Genomic DNA, 14,792 nt, shown 5'->3' on the forward strand with positions numbered 1-14,792 from the left:
TTCTTCCACCTTTGAATGTCCCATGTTTGGTGCTCGCTTGCAAAGTCCAAACGAGCAGTTCTGTGGCGGTCAAGGAGACGAGGTCTTTGAAGACGTTTTTTGTTTTTGAAGCCCTTCAGTCTCAGATGCCGTCTGATGGTTATGGGGCTGCAGTCAGCACCAGTAAGGGCCTTAATTTGGGTCGAGGATCGTCCAGTGTCTTGACGTACAGCCAATTGGATCCTCCGGCTCAGTGCTGATGAAATTTTTTTGGGTCTTCCACTTGACTTTTTTGTTCCATAACCCTCAGGATCATTTAAGAAATTCCAAATGACTGTCTTACTGCGTCCCACCTCAGCAGCGATGATGCGCTGTGAGAAACCCTGCTTATGCAGTTCAACAACCCGACCACGTTCAAAAAGGGAGAGTTTTTTTGCCTTTGCCATCACAACGTGTGACGACCTGACAGAAAATGACAATGAATCCACATCTTTGCACAGATTTGGCCTTTTGGAGGCATGTGGTCCTAAAATTTTGATCAGCTGAAAAACAGCCTGTTTCAGTTTATTCGTTGTTTTCATTAAATTGAATGCTCCAAAAATGTTTTGTCTCACTCCCATTTCTTCTTGTTGCATGTTGAAGCTCTACTTGGAACCTTGTTAAGATCCAGCCATGCTAAATAAGATTTTTTGCCATTTTACAAGTGGTCTTAAACTTTTGATCAGGACTGTACCATTGTGAAGCATCTATTAATATGACTATGTTGTACCATTCCTGTATTATTTCTGCTAGAAGTCTACAGTAAGAGTGCTGCTGGGTGTTACCAATAGTGTGCGCGCCCGACTCTGTCCAATGAGTGCTGCTGTTGTCAGACTGTGCAGGGACACACCCCCAACTGGTAACATCCATCTGTGCCTTTACTGCAAGCTAATGATAATTCATTTATAACTTCTAGTGGGATTATAAAGGAATGGCACAACATAGAGGCATAAGAATAGATGCTCCAGAATTGTTACATGGGCAATGCAAGTAATTACTACAACAGACATGTCAGGAGAGGCGACGGGTCCTCTTTAAATACCCTGTAGCTTCTTACTGAACTTGCTTGATTTCCTCAGGTCAAAGAAGTGCCTTAATTTTGTCGATACCTGCCTTATTAAGAACTACACTCATCGGCCTACAACCGAGACCCTGCTTAAACATTCCTTTGTACGAGATCTACCAAATGAACGCCAGATACGCATCATGCTGAAAGATCATTTGGACAGGACAAGAAAGAAGAAGGAAAAAGGTGTGTAATTATTGCCGCTAGTGAAGACAGATTCCTTCCTACCAACTCCATTTAAAAGGGTTGACTCATTATAACAACATATCCCCTATCCACGGGATAGTGGATAAGTATCTGATTGACAGGGGTCAGAATAGCCCAAACTCGTGCTTGTCCTCTTCTCCATTCAGCTCTATGGGACTGCCAGAGATGGCCGAGCACAAGCACTGTTATCTCTGTCAGCCCCATAGAGTTAAATGGCACGGCTGCCTCTCCATTCCAATGGGGGAGCAGGGGCCTCTGTCCTAGTGATAGCAGGGACCCTAGCAGTCGGGCCGCTGACGATCAGACACAGGATAGGGGATATGTTGTTGTAATGGTACAGTCCCTTTAAAAGAAATCAATAAAATCTATAGTCAACAAACCCCCACTGATCCATATCTGAAGATAGCCAGCCGTTTTTCTGTCCAATGCAGAGAGACATCTGGCATTATTGATGCATCAGATGCCTTCAACCATGGGATTACTTCTGGCATCAGTTTCCCTCCATTGTTTGGCTGGTACCCAGTCGTAAGGCATTTTTATCTGAGGTGGGGGGTATTTTCATCTCAGGCAGAGGACTCCTGTTCTAGAGAGTTAGATGCAGGTTCCCACAGCTACAGTATAAGACATACCGTATGTGGCATATCTGAGACGAAAATATTCCTTTAAGGCATCTTGCACACGACCGTATGGCTTTTTCTGTATTTTGCGGTCTGTTTTTCACGGATTCGTTGTTCAGTTTTTTGTTTCCGTTTCCGTTCCTGTAAAAAATCTCTGTATGGTTTCCGTATGCAATCCGTTGTTTGCGGATTCGCGAACAGAAACATAAAATTTTTAATCATTAATGTAATGTACAGTAATGTGTTTTAACAATATACACATGGTCAAAGTGGGCATGGATCCGCAAAAAACGGATGACATACGGATGTGTTCCGTAGGCATTCCGTATTTTTGCGGACCCATTGACTTGAATAAAGCCACGGATCGTTATTTGCGGGCAATAATAGGACAAGTTCTATCTTTAAGCGGAACAGAAATACGGAAACGGAATACATACGGAGTATATTCCTTTTTTTTCTCCTGTGGAACCATTGAAATAAATGGTTCTGCATACGGACCGCAAACGGAATCCGCAAAAACGGAACCAAAAAGGCCTAAGTAAAATAACTTTTACATTGACTGTTAATCAAGCCTAGTATCAGGTATGAGAGATTGTTGAAATGCTCATTCCTGATAACGGATCAGTATAAAAGGTGCTGGTGATCACCCGATGAACGAGCAAACGCTCATTCATCAAATGCATATATCAAGGGTAGAAAAACAGAACTGAAATCGCACATCCACTATGCTTCGATCTAATTAAACTCTTTTCTCAGCGCAATATTTAAGTGTACAGCCCCCTATACTGCATGCTGTACAAGAGGCATTAGTGTACATTTTGATGAAAAGGCATAAGCCCACTCACCACGCCAAGGTTGCCTCTTTGAGTGGGACCTACTCTGACAAAAAAAGCGCAGCACACTGTGGTGATAAAGCGGCACTGCCCTAGTAGGCAGCAGGACCCAGGAGTCAAACAGCAACCCTGCTGTCTGACAATGCCATTGTGCTGTGCCTTTTTGTCAGAGTAGGTCCCACTCAAAGAGGCAACCTTGGCGCGGTGAGCGGGCTTATGCCTTTTCATCAAAATGTTCCCTAATGCCTCTTGTACAGCATGCAGTATAGGGGGTTGTACACTTTAATATTGCACTGAGAAGCGAGTTTAATTAGATATAAGCATTGTGGATGTGCGATCCAGTTCTGTTTTTCTCCCCTTGATATATGCTCATTCATCACATGATCGAGTCTTTCAGCCAAAACCAAAAATCATTAGTGTGGAATTTGGATTTATCAAAACTGGTGTAAAGGAAATCTGGCTTACTTGCCTATAGCAACCAATCAGATTCCACCTTTTATTTTCCAAGGTAGCTCTGAAAAATAAAACCTGGAATATGATTGGTTGCTATGGGCAACTAAGCCAGTTTTCCTTTACACCAGTTTTGATAAATCTCCTCTAACGTTGAGTGTATCGAAGTCCACTTGCGGACTTCGATCCAAATTTCAGGGAAAATTTGATTTGCTGCGAAGGTTAATTTCCTCGTGCTTCGTGGTAACGAATCAATTCCCCTGAAATGGCAGTATATAAAAATAAAAAATAAAAATCATACTTTATTCATTGAGCACAAAGAGCTGGCCTCCGCCATCTTAATTGAAAATCCTGCACGAAATCTCGTGCACGGGGATATCATCACAGGCCACGCAAGATTTTGCATTGGATCTTCAATCAAGATAGCGGCAGTTGCCTCATTCATTTGATTGCGAAGAGCCAAGAATGATTCTTTTTATTTTTTTATTTTACACTTGAATATTAAATGTCAGATGCCACAATCAGCGATGAACGTGGCATCTGAGGGGTACAATGGCAGGGAACAGTGCAATCGTTGCTCCCTGTCATTGCACCCACTACTTACAAAGAAATGCGCTTCTTGATGAAGTCATTTATAAGAAATCTTCCTTTTTCACGCATTTGCATACATGCAGCCAGTAGGAATAATTACACTGCTGACAGATATACCAACCCATGGCTTTTGTTTTTTCAGATGAAACAGGATATGAGTACAGTGGAAGTGAGGAGGATGACGAGGAGATGAATGAAGATGAAGGCGAGCCAAGGTAAGTAAAGGCACCATTTCTGCTTTATGACACAACACATCAGCAGAGGACAAAGTATCGGCACAAAAGATCATTTCAGGTAAATCGCTCAGGACTTATCCGGCCTGCCAAGGATATAAACTACGGCACAGAAGATAACGGACTCTGCTACTGTATAAGCACTGTATTGGCTGTCAAAGTCAAAGTAGATTAAAAAGTTATTTTAGAAGCTTAAAGAGACGCACGATCATCACGGCAGAGCACAAAGTGTCATTAGAGATAAACATAGCATTTACCAGATTTTACAGGAATTACATCTTAATTGAATTATTTCTTGTAAATTATACAGCAGCACCAATATACTCCACAGCCTTGTGCAGAGATTACTTTCACATCAGCCCATCTCCCCTTAGGCTCATAATACACTGTAATTTACCTATTTTAGGAGCAAAAATTAGTCAATTTACATAATGTAATATTAGTAAAATAAAATGTGATAATCAAGGATCCTTTTACACGGGCAAATTTCCTGCCTGTAACAAGCGCAGAGCACAGATACAGCATGGCGATTCACTTAGCCCCTTAAAGACCTAATGATTTTTTTCATCTTTTTATTCCAAAAGTCACAACGGTTTTATTTTTCCATCAAGGTAGCCACATAGAGGCTTGTTTTTTGTAGGACAAGTTGTAGTTTTTAAATGGCACCATTTTGGTGTACACAATGTATTTTTTTTTAACAAAATTATTATTTTTTACTTTTTTTAACCATTTAACAAGAGATTTATAGAAGCGATCAAAATATCGCCTATTAAAGTCCCCTTGTGGGACACAAGGGGACTTTAATAGGCGATATTTTGATTGCTTCTATAAATCTCTTGTGCTGCTCAGTGCTATACTGACAGTCACCAGCAGGCTGCACCAGAGAGGCACGGCCTGCTAGGATACAGACAGGCGGGTCTTCATTAGGGCCTAGACTGCCATGCCAAGACATTGCCACCCCACACCACTGTATGCCGCTTAGATGCTGCAGTCCCTATTGGCTCCAGCATCTAAGAGGTTAAACCACCTGGATTGGCGCTTCTGTCCATTTGAGCCATTAGAGCAGGAGCATGGCTTTAATATTAGAGCTGAGGCAGTCAAGCCTAGAGCCCTGTAGTGACCGCTGTAGAGAGTAGACATTTGTGGTCACTAAGGGGTTAGTAGTATTGGTGTTTACTAAGGGGTTAAAAGTGGCCAACAGCCAATCCGTCCAGAATCCACTATATACATACACACTTAGTTCAGCTGAGCATGTATATGTTCTGAAAGGGTAGAAAGGAGAAATCCTCTGCCAGACCCTTCTGAATGCAGCTTCTCACCTGGAAGATCAAACGAATTGGGCGAAACATTTGACCAATACGTCTCTCTCCTGTCATCAACTGTCAGGAGCTTCCCATACACATTATACTATACTGTAATGTGTATTGGGCCTTTAAACCTTTTTAAAACAAAGCAATCATCCCGTGAATTGAAACTATTAATACAAATCACAGGTTCCAATTCAGTTTACATTTGTCAGCAGCACATCCCCCGGTTACAGCTACTCGTTGGGGGTGCCAAACGCCCCCACTGATCTCATATTTATGACCTATCCTGTGGACAGGTCATCTATACGTTGAGCCTGGAAAACCCCTTTAGATCTACATCTATACAGAGGATTTGAAGATAAATTAGCAAAACAAAAAATATATTACAAAATTAAAAACAAAAGAAAATTTTTGACCTATTTAGTTTTAACAAAGGAAAACTTTAATTCACCAAAACTAACGCAAATTATCAGAGGGTAAAATATTTCGACAAGCAGTGGATAAACATTTTCCTCATTACAACATTTGCAAATAAAAATATGAACATTACCTAAAATGCACCACAATGGAAAAAGTCAGAAAATCAGTTATAGGTTCCAAAATAAATGATTTTTTTCATGTATAAATAATCAACTTTATTCCAGTAAGCAATAATTGTGTCATTGATCTTTTGGTGCATTTACTCTGGACAGTTATCGTTACAATCAAAAGCTTCTAAAATTGTAAAAATACATGTAAATGAGTCTAGTGGAGGAACAAAAACAACAACAACAACAAAAAAAAAAAAACACACCATTCACCTGAGCACTAGATTTTCAGAGTGACCCCTCCCTAGACTGGAGTTTAGCCTTGGTGTCTTAGAAGAAATTGTAATGTTTATGAACAACTAACGTTAACAGAGTAGAAAAAGCTGCAACAAAAAGTAATTGCAAATATATAAGGTAGAAAAAGGTTACAAGAAACAAGCCAAGGTTTGGGTCCACCACCAACTCAGTTTTCCATGTCTGCATGTGGTCACGTGAGCGAGGTGGCCATGTGAGCAAGGTGGCCAAAACAATGCCACTACAGCAGGTCATGACTGTTCGGCCAGCTCACATTACATGTCGTCCCCGTGATGGACTTCCTCACTCATGTATGTAACCAAGATTAAACAAGGGACCAGAATAAAGATAGGGAGGGAACTGTGAGGAATTGGTAAGGCGAGTATATTGATCACTGAGCGTTCCACCAACAGGTTAGTTCTGCTGTTTCTTTAACTCTCATTGACTTGAATGGAAACAGATGTTAATGTCTACATTCCATTCTAGGTGGGAGAAAACTCATAGTGATAAGGCTAGGGCATAGTCTGCAAATTAGCTCTCTTTTCAAAAAGAAGAGCATTCTCAACCTTTTCAACAGGCCTTGTGACATAGCATAGGATTATAGCTAAGCCAGTACCTCATCTGCAGACCGCTGTTTAAGGGCGACTGGCCCTTAAAAGAAAAGAGAGAACTGGTTTTACTGGGTGAGACCCCTTAGTCAAGATTTGGGGGTACTATTTCTCATTAAGGAGAGTGCATAGTAGGTATAAGGAGTCTTATAAGCCAGAATTGAGTACCTTGCATTTGGTAACAATGGAGGCTCAGCTTTCTTTTCTTTTTTGGAAAGGGAGCCAATTTACATACTTTATTCTTAGAGGAGCTTTGCCTGGCCTATAAGACTCTTTATGCCTATAGACGCTCAATAAAGGAAAAATAGTATTCCCCCGAATAGTGCGGAATCTGGAATGACCCTGGGATATCAAAGAGAAGCCATCTCCTCAGGCTCTCCCAGATTTTGCATAGAGTGTTCCTTTAATGGCACATAGATCTGTACTTTAGACGGATTAACATTTCGTGACAATGTAATGGAAATGTTCAAGCTTTTTAGAATAGCCGTTTTAGTGACAAACCCATGAGCCCTGCATCGGTACATTCATACATTTTTTATTTAAAGGCAGACTAAACATAGAAATGAATGATAAATGTAGGTGGAAGAAAAAAATTACAATGTTTGTCAGTCTTTAGGATACTCAGCATTTTCTGTAGATGTCTTTTACTTTTGGTTATTCTACATTTTGTGTTCTTTTAATTAGTTCACAGTAGTTATCACCAACGGTGGCTCAATCTAGAGCTAAACCTTTTGGTAAGACTTAGACTTAGAAAAAGCTGTGTATGTGTTTAGGGAAACAAATCTGTTATGTGTATGCGTGAATGTATTAAAGTGCTATGGAGAAAAAGATTCATTGTATTTAAAATTATTCACATGAAAGACTAAGTTTGTCTTTTCTCACACTTTCATAGTGTTTTAAAAGGAAAATGACATCTCATAAAAAGCCTCCAAAATTGTAATCATTGCATAGTGTAAATCATTGATTCAGATTATGTAATTTGTATATATTTACACTTCTCCCATTATGCCCCTGCAAACCACCAGTAACATGCATTGAGAGGACTCCTGCTGGAGTCCTCTCCATTATGTGCACATGCTCAGCAGTCCTCTAAATGCATGTTACTGGTGGTTTACAGGAGAACAAGTATAAGCATAGTATAAGCATACAAATTGAATAATCGGAATCAACAATCACTAGGCAATGCTTAATGTAGTTTGGGGGTTGTTTAGGAGCCGACACTACTTTTAAAAGGAATTTTCCAGGATTACAAAAATATGGCTGATACCTTTCAAAAATAGCACAGCACCTGTCCATGGGTTGTGTCCAAAATTGCAGTTCAGTTCCATATATGTGACTGAGCAACAGTCTGAGGTTAGGGGTGGTGCTTTTCTGTTAGATAGCAGCCATGTTTCCCTAAGTCCATACATCCTCTTTTTGGTTGCATGGAGACACTTGTACTTAGTAATTTTGCTAAAAACAGCAGAACTCTTTTTTTTGTGGAAAGTGAAATCTTTGCAGGACTGGGATACAAAAAAAATAAAAATCAACTTCCATTATCTTATTTTTTTAAGCTCCATTGTTAATCTTCCCGGTGAATCGACTCTCCGTCGTGAATTCTTGCGATTGCAGCAGGAAAACAAGAACAGATCAGATCCTCAGAGACAGCAGCAATTACAGAAGCTAAAAGACCAGGAGAAATACAAAAAACAGCTCCTGGCCGAACGCCAGAAACGGATCGAGCAGCAGAAGGAGCAGAGGAAAAAGCTGGAGGATGTAGGAATTGAGCATCTTTCCCCTTTTTACTAAATACACAAACAGATTATTTGTCATCTATAGTACACTAGGGTAACAACAAAGCAGAACCTATAAAGTGTGATTCAAGTGCAGTCTGAGGCAGGGGGCGTAGAAAACAGTTTGACCCATTCTAGGTCACATACAGCTTAAAGCCCTTATTTGAAGACTATGTGCACATTTTATTGCTCCAATAAATAAAACATTAAAAATAAGCAGATTAGTAAATAATGTTAAATATATCTTAATTTGTACCTACAGCTTTTATGCACGCCTATAGGTCTCCATGTTTACAGACTACAAACAACCCTTGTATGTAGTCTGAACCTGCACTGTTTTCTCTTAGCCCTTTTATTGGTAACCTTCTGTTCAACGACAAATGTTATTTAGGCATGTTACTAGATTAGACAATGTGAAAGCCCCTTTAGGCTTGCACAGTAGTGTTAGCTTTTGGAGGAGCCCCTTAGGGCAGATACAATTACAATACTAAGTAAACACTAGTACAAACTCCTCTTAATGCATATATTTAACATGTCCAACTTCCGTATCTCTATATAAAAGTATCACAGTAGGTTAGATACGGCCAGCATATTCTTTGTAATGCCCAATTAATTTTTTTTTATTTTGCACATTGACAGCACCAGAAGAGGGAGCTGGAGCTAAGAAAGATCCAAGGATATGAGCAACGATCAACAGAATGGGAAGAGCAGATAAGAGCTGGAAGAGGAAAAAACGACCGAAAACAGATGGATAAGGAGAGATGTCTCCTGGCAGAAATACCTGATGGGGTAGAAAAGAAACAGGTAGACATAACTTAATATACTGCATATACTGGCTATTAATCACCATTGTGAATCACGATGGGTGCTTTCCACTTCTGGTTCACAATATCAAGTTGCAGTCAACTGTGTGGAGGCCACATTGCACATTTCTGCACTATGTTGCAGTAGTGTTCCTACAGCTCTTTGCTCTTCTTATATAGCTCACCTTCCATAACTAGTTCAATGGCTACTCTTCTTCCCACCATATCCTGCATGCACTGGATCTGAACTGCACTGGCAGATACACAGAGAGCTTGGAGGGGGCCTTTAAAGGGGTTTTCTAGCTTTAAGCCCCCTTCACATGGCCAATCCTAAAATTTGTAAGCCAAAACCAGTAGTAGAACCTACAAAGAAAAGCATAATGGAAATATTTGTGTCTCTTCTATGTTTTGATTACAAATACTAACCAAATACTAATGCAAAATGACCAAGCACTAACTGCATGAGAGGGGTTGTCCAGCTTTTTTAAGCATTTTTGCCCCCCCCCCCCCCTTTCTCCAATGGAGGGAAGCATACTTACCTTCTCCCTACCGCTTGGTTCCAACTACTTTGGTTCACCACTGTATTCTTTGCACTCCGGTTACTGCTTATAAACTTCCAGGGGTCACGTATGCCACGGTGACATCCCCAAGTTTCCCTCCAAAAGTCTAGTGGCTAGGAGTGTGAATGAGAGAAAGCTTTCAAAAGATAGACAACCTCTTGAAGGTCCATTTTAAATCTAGTCATGTAAAACACACACACACACACACTCACCTGCTTCCCCCACTCCGTTCCTGCACCGAGGGCTAACTCAGTGCAGTTCCTTGGTGCAGGAACTGAATGGCAGGGAGCAGTTGAGTGTTTTTCATCTTTAGGTACCATGCTGACAAGCCCAGATTTAAAATGGCCCTTAAAGCTGGAAAACACCTTTAACTGACATGTTCTGAAGGTACAAGACATTTCTGAATGAAAACCATTTGATGTTCGATTGTCTTTGGCACAATAAGACACTGTTTATCTGGACCCTGTATTAGGTTATTGACCTGGATACTGTATGCACTGTTTATCTGGACACCTTCCAAAAACTGTACTCAGGTCCCTCACTAGTTGCAAAGGCTTATATGGAGTATTACGGCTTCTTCAGACTATAGCTGGTAGTGCTTATTTATATGTGCACATAGACAATACATTTTTCAAAGCAGCAGTGTAACAAGTAGCTATGGGACCCCAAAAAAACTTTGAAAGAGACTCCACTCCACCATGAGTATATGTAGCAGCATGTTTAGAAGATAAAAGCCTATAATTATTTTGGTTTCCCTAACACACAGGCATAATGCAGTGAGGTTGCAGAAAAGGGATAATGTCCACAGTGATGTCACACGACAGTCATAGTTGGCACAGTGACGTTACCGCAGAGGGAATATTCGAACAGTGATCTCACAGTACAGGAATAAGGTATACCGTGATACATCATATAGAGCAGGCATAACACAAAAAAGTCATTGACATCAACCCACAGGAATGAAAAACATCAGGATGCACCATGTAGATATAAAGAACATGATGTTACAGTACAGGCAAAATGTAACACCTCCTTCTAGAGGAGTGAAACGATTCTACGGATTTGATTTTACGCATTTGCATGAGCCCTGCTGATTGGACAAATTGATTCTGTAGAATAATTTCGCTCACGTCTACTGGGCCGGCACCTTCCACTGTCAACAATTATCAATAACTGCAGCTTATGTCCCCCATGAAGATGTCCCCCATAGTTATGCCATGCCTGCTATCCTAGAAGTTATACCCTTGTATAAAAGATTTCATTTATGAAGACATTGGGCACTGCAAACTGTATTCTGTCAGATCCCTCAGATGAACAAAATTTGAAATTTTAAAGGAGTTCCTCATAAAAAGGACTCTTGTCCATATGCCCTATTAGGTCATGTGGACCCAGCTGGGGACCCTTCCTATGAGTCAGAATGTAGAACTACATGAGGAGATTGGCTCCCACTCTGGTGGAAGTCTTTTGTATGTTACATAGCCCCTCCATGCATTACCTGGCCCAATTTTATATTCATATAAGGGACCAGTATGTAATGCTACGTCTTCCCTGGCTACTTTGGTTGTAATGGCTGGCCAGACACAGCTTCCTGCTACAATGGAAGCTTATCGAAGAGGATCAGAGAAGCTGGGCCAGTGGCGATTTAGGCAGTAGCTTCATAGTTAAGTGTTGTCTTGTTGAGGCAACCACTTTGAAAATATGTGGTGATCAGATAGTTACCTGGGTCCCACTCACAATGTCCCTATCAAACAGATAATTCTGCTGGGGAAGGAAGGAAGGATTTCCTTCTGTTTTACCACTGCAACAGAAATGAATACAGATGAATGGCTATCCATGCAATAGGACATCTGCAGTCTGCCAGAATAGGAGCCCAGGAGCTCAGCGCTGGCTCAAATACGAGGGTCCCAAGAGGGGGATTCCCCACACTATAATGTCCATATGCCTTAATAGCTCAAATGGAAAGGCTTGTCTTCATGAGACAACCCCTTAAAAAAAAACAGTTAATATTATAGAGTTCACTGTAAGGCTACTTTCACACTTGCGTTTTTTCTTTTCCGGCATAGAGTTCCGTCCTAGGGGCTCTATACTGGAAAAGAACTGATCAGTTTTATCCCCATGCACTCTAAATGGAGAGCATTCCATTCAGGATGCATCAGGATGTCTTCAGTTCAGTCTTTTTGACTGATCAGGACAAAGATAAAACCGCAGAATGCTACGGTTTTATCTCCGGCCCAAAAAAACTGAAGACTTGCCTGAATGCCGGATCCGGCAATCAATAATTAAGACCAATTGAAAAAAAAATGATTAGTCCAAAATGCGTAAACTCCAATAATAAAAACAAAACAAAACAGAAAAACGAAATGTAAATCCAAGATATACGTAGCAGTCCCATGATGGTCACCAATGGTGCCCAACAGACTCCATTGCCTAGAATAAAACCTGTCAGATTTCCATCATGGTGTCCTTCATCTTATCAGACAAAATAGAGCAGCCGCTGAGTAGCCTCTAGTGCAGGTATGAACAAGATCTCAGCACCATCATCTTCTTGTTAAAAGAGGATTTTTTTCTGTATTTTTGAACCTCCATTCTAAGAAGAACTTACTAATGACTGTTTAGGACAGACTGCAATTTCAGCAGCAATTCATCTGAAAGTTTTGCAAACTGTAAAGAAGGAAACAAAGTATTTATTCCACAATCTCCCGGTACTCAGTACATATGAAAACTGAACTATTTGCAGACAATGGAAAGAAGATTGTGTCACTGGCAAGGTCTGTCTTTACATAGCCCTTGGGACACTTACTACCTCCTTCCTGTTTCTCTTCTCTTTTTTGATACATGTACATCTGTCAATTCAGCTGTCTGTCATCCATCACTGTCAGTATTGCTAGTCCACCTCCACACACACTAACATTTCATTCTTTATTTTTAGAATTGTCAGTAGAGATGAGCGGCAAGGGCAATATTCGAATTTGCTATATTTTTCGAATATTTGGTAGAATATTCGTCATATATTCGCGAATTTGAGATTATTTTCATGATCGTGAAAAATCGTCAATGTAATATTTGCGTATTGCGCGCGAAATACAGGCGTGGGTCACTATAGCTACATTTTTCAAGCTGCTAGAAGTTTCCTGAGACTGGAGAAAATGGTTGGCACGGCAGAACATTACTGTAACAGAAGCCCTCTGTTTGTCTGTTGAGATGATTGGGCTACATGCAGTTTCTGACCTAATTATCTCCCAGGCAGAGGGGAGGCATTGTGTGTCCTGTATGGGAGTTTTTATAAACAATGGGGTTTTACTGTCTGGAGATGATTGGGTTATATACAGTATCTGACCTAATTATCTTCCAAGCAGAGGGGAGGCATTGTGTGGGAGTGTCCCAGATTGTGTGGTTATTTCCATTGGTCTGTGTGTTTGTCACACAGTTCTCCATCAGGTCCAGAGGGGAGGTCCCCTTGCAGGGGACTTGTATATAAGGCCAAGTATGGCACCAATAAAGGTGACTCTTCTTGCCCTCAACTCGCAGCCTCGTCTAGTGTTGTAGGGAACAGCTATATCACTACTAGCTCTTGTAAGAGCTGCACAGCTACTGGGAATCACAACTCTGCCTTGGAAGTCGCTGGAGCAACTCTACAGCACCACTCTTACTAGGGGAGAAGGACGTCGCCAACAGTTGATACTGTTACAATAGCTTTATATGCAGATAAAGTGCTCCAATATATTCGCGATTGCAAAATCAGTAATAATGATGCAAATATTTTGGCGCAATACGTGCAACTTCACATTTTAACAGGTCTAACTACTTATTAGTGATTGGTGCACTAAGTATTGTTGTGAACTTGTGACATCCCAGCACTATGTATGTATGTACAGTCGTGGCCAAAAGTTTTGAGAATTACATAAATATTGGAAATTGGAAAAGTTGCTGCTTAAGTTTTTATAATAGCAATTTGCATATACTCCAGAATGTTATGAAGAGTGATCAGATGAATTGCATAGTCCTTCTTTGCCATGAAAATTAACTTAATCCCAAAAAAACCTTTCCACTGCATTTCATTGCTGTCATTAAAGGACCTGCTGAGATCATTTCAGTAATCGTCTTGTTAACTCAGGTGAGAATGTTGACAAGCACAAGGCTGGAGATCATTATGTCAGGCTGATTGGGTTAAAATGGCAGACTTGACATGTTAAAAGGAGGGTGATGCTTGAAATCATTGTTCTTCCATTGTTAACCATGGTGACCTGCAAAGAAACGTGTGCAGCCATCATTGCGTTGCATACAAATGGCTTCACAGGCAAGGATATTGTGGCTACTAAGATTGCACCTCAATCAACAATTTATAGGATCATCAAGAACTTCAAGGAAAGGGTTCAATTCTTGTTAAGAAGGCTTCAGGGTGTCCAAGAAAGTCCAGCAAGCGCCAGGATCGTCTCCTAAAGAGGATTCAGCTGCGGGATCGGAGTGCCACCAGTGAAGAGCTTGCTCAGGAGTGGCAGCAGGCAGGTGTGAGCGCATCTGCACGCACAGTGAGGCAAAGACTTTTGGAAGATGGCCTGGTGTCAAGAAGGCCAGCAAAGAAGCCACTTCTCCCCAAAAAAAACATCAGGGACAGATTGATCTTCGGCAGAAAGTATGGTGAATGGACTGCTGAGGACTGGGGCAAAGTCATATTCTCAGATGAAGCCTCTTTCCGATTGTTTGGGGCATCTGGAAAAAGGCTTGTCCGGAGAAGAAAAGGTGAGCGCTACCATCAGTCCTGTGTCATGCCAACAGTAAAGCATCCCGAGACATTCATGTGTGGGGTTGCTTCTCATCCAAGGGAGTGGGCTCACTCACAATTTTGCCCAAAAACACAGCCATGAATAAAGAATGGTACCAAAACACCCTCCAACAGCAACTTCTT

The 14,792-nt window shown here is 41.0% G+C and overlaps 1 protein-coding gene across 1 annotated transcript in view; it reads left to right on the forward strand.

Annotated features, from left to right (window-relative positions):
• The window catches only part of NRK (Nik related kinase), a 336,723-nt gene that overhangs the window by 163,028 nt on the left and 158,903 nt on the right, over positions 1 to 14,792 (forward strand). Inside the window, exons 10-13 of the mRNA XM_040442402.1 lie at positions 1,098 to 1,270; positions 3,925 to 3,997; positions 8,305 to 8,506; positions 9,163 to 9,327. Coding sequence (XP_040298336.1) covers positions 1,098 to 1,270; positions 3,925 to 3,997; positions 8,305 to 8,506; positions 9,163 to 9,327 — 613 coding nt within the window. The remainder of the gene's footprint in view (positions 1 to 1,097; positions 1,271 to 3,924; positions 3,998 to 8,304; positions 8,507 to 9,162; positions 9,328 to 14,792) is intronic.

Source organism: Bufo bufo, chromosome 8 (assembly GCF_905171765.1).
Source record: "Bufo bufo chromosome 8, aBufBuf1.1, whole genome shotgun sequence".
NCBI lineage: Eukaryota > Metazoa > Chordata > Amphibia > Anura > Bufonidae > Bufo > Bufo bufo.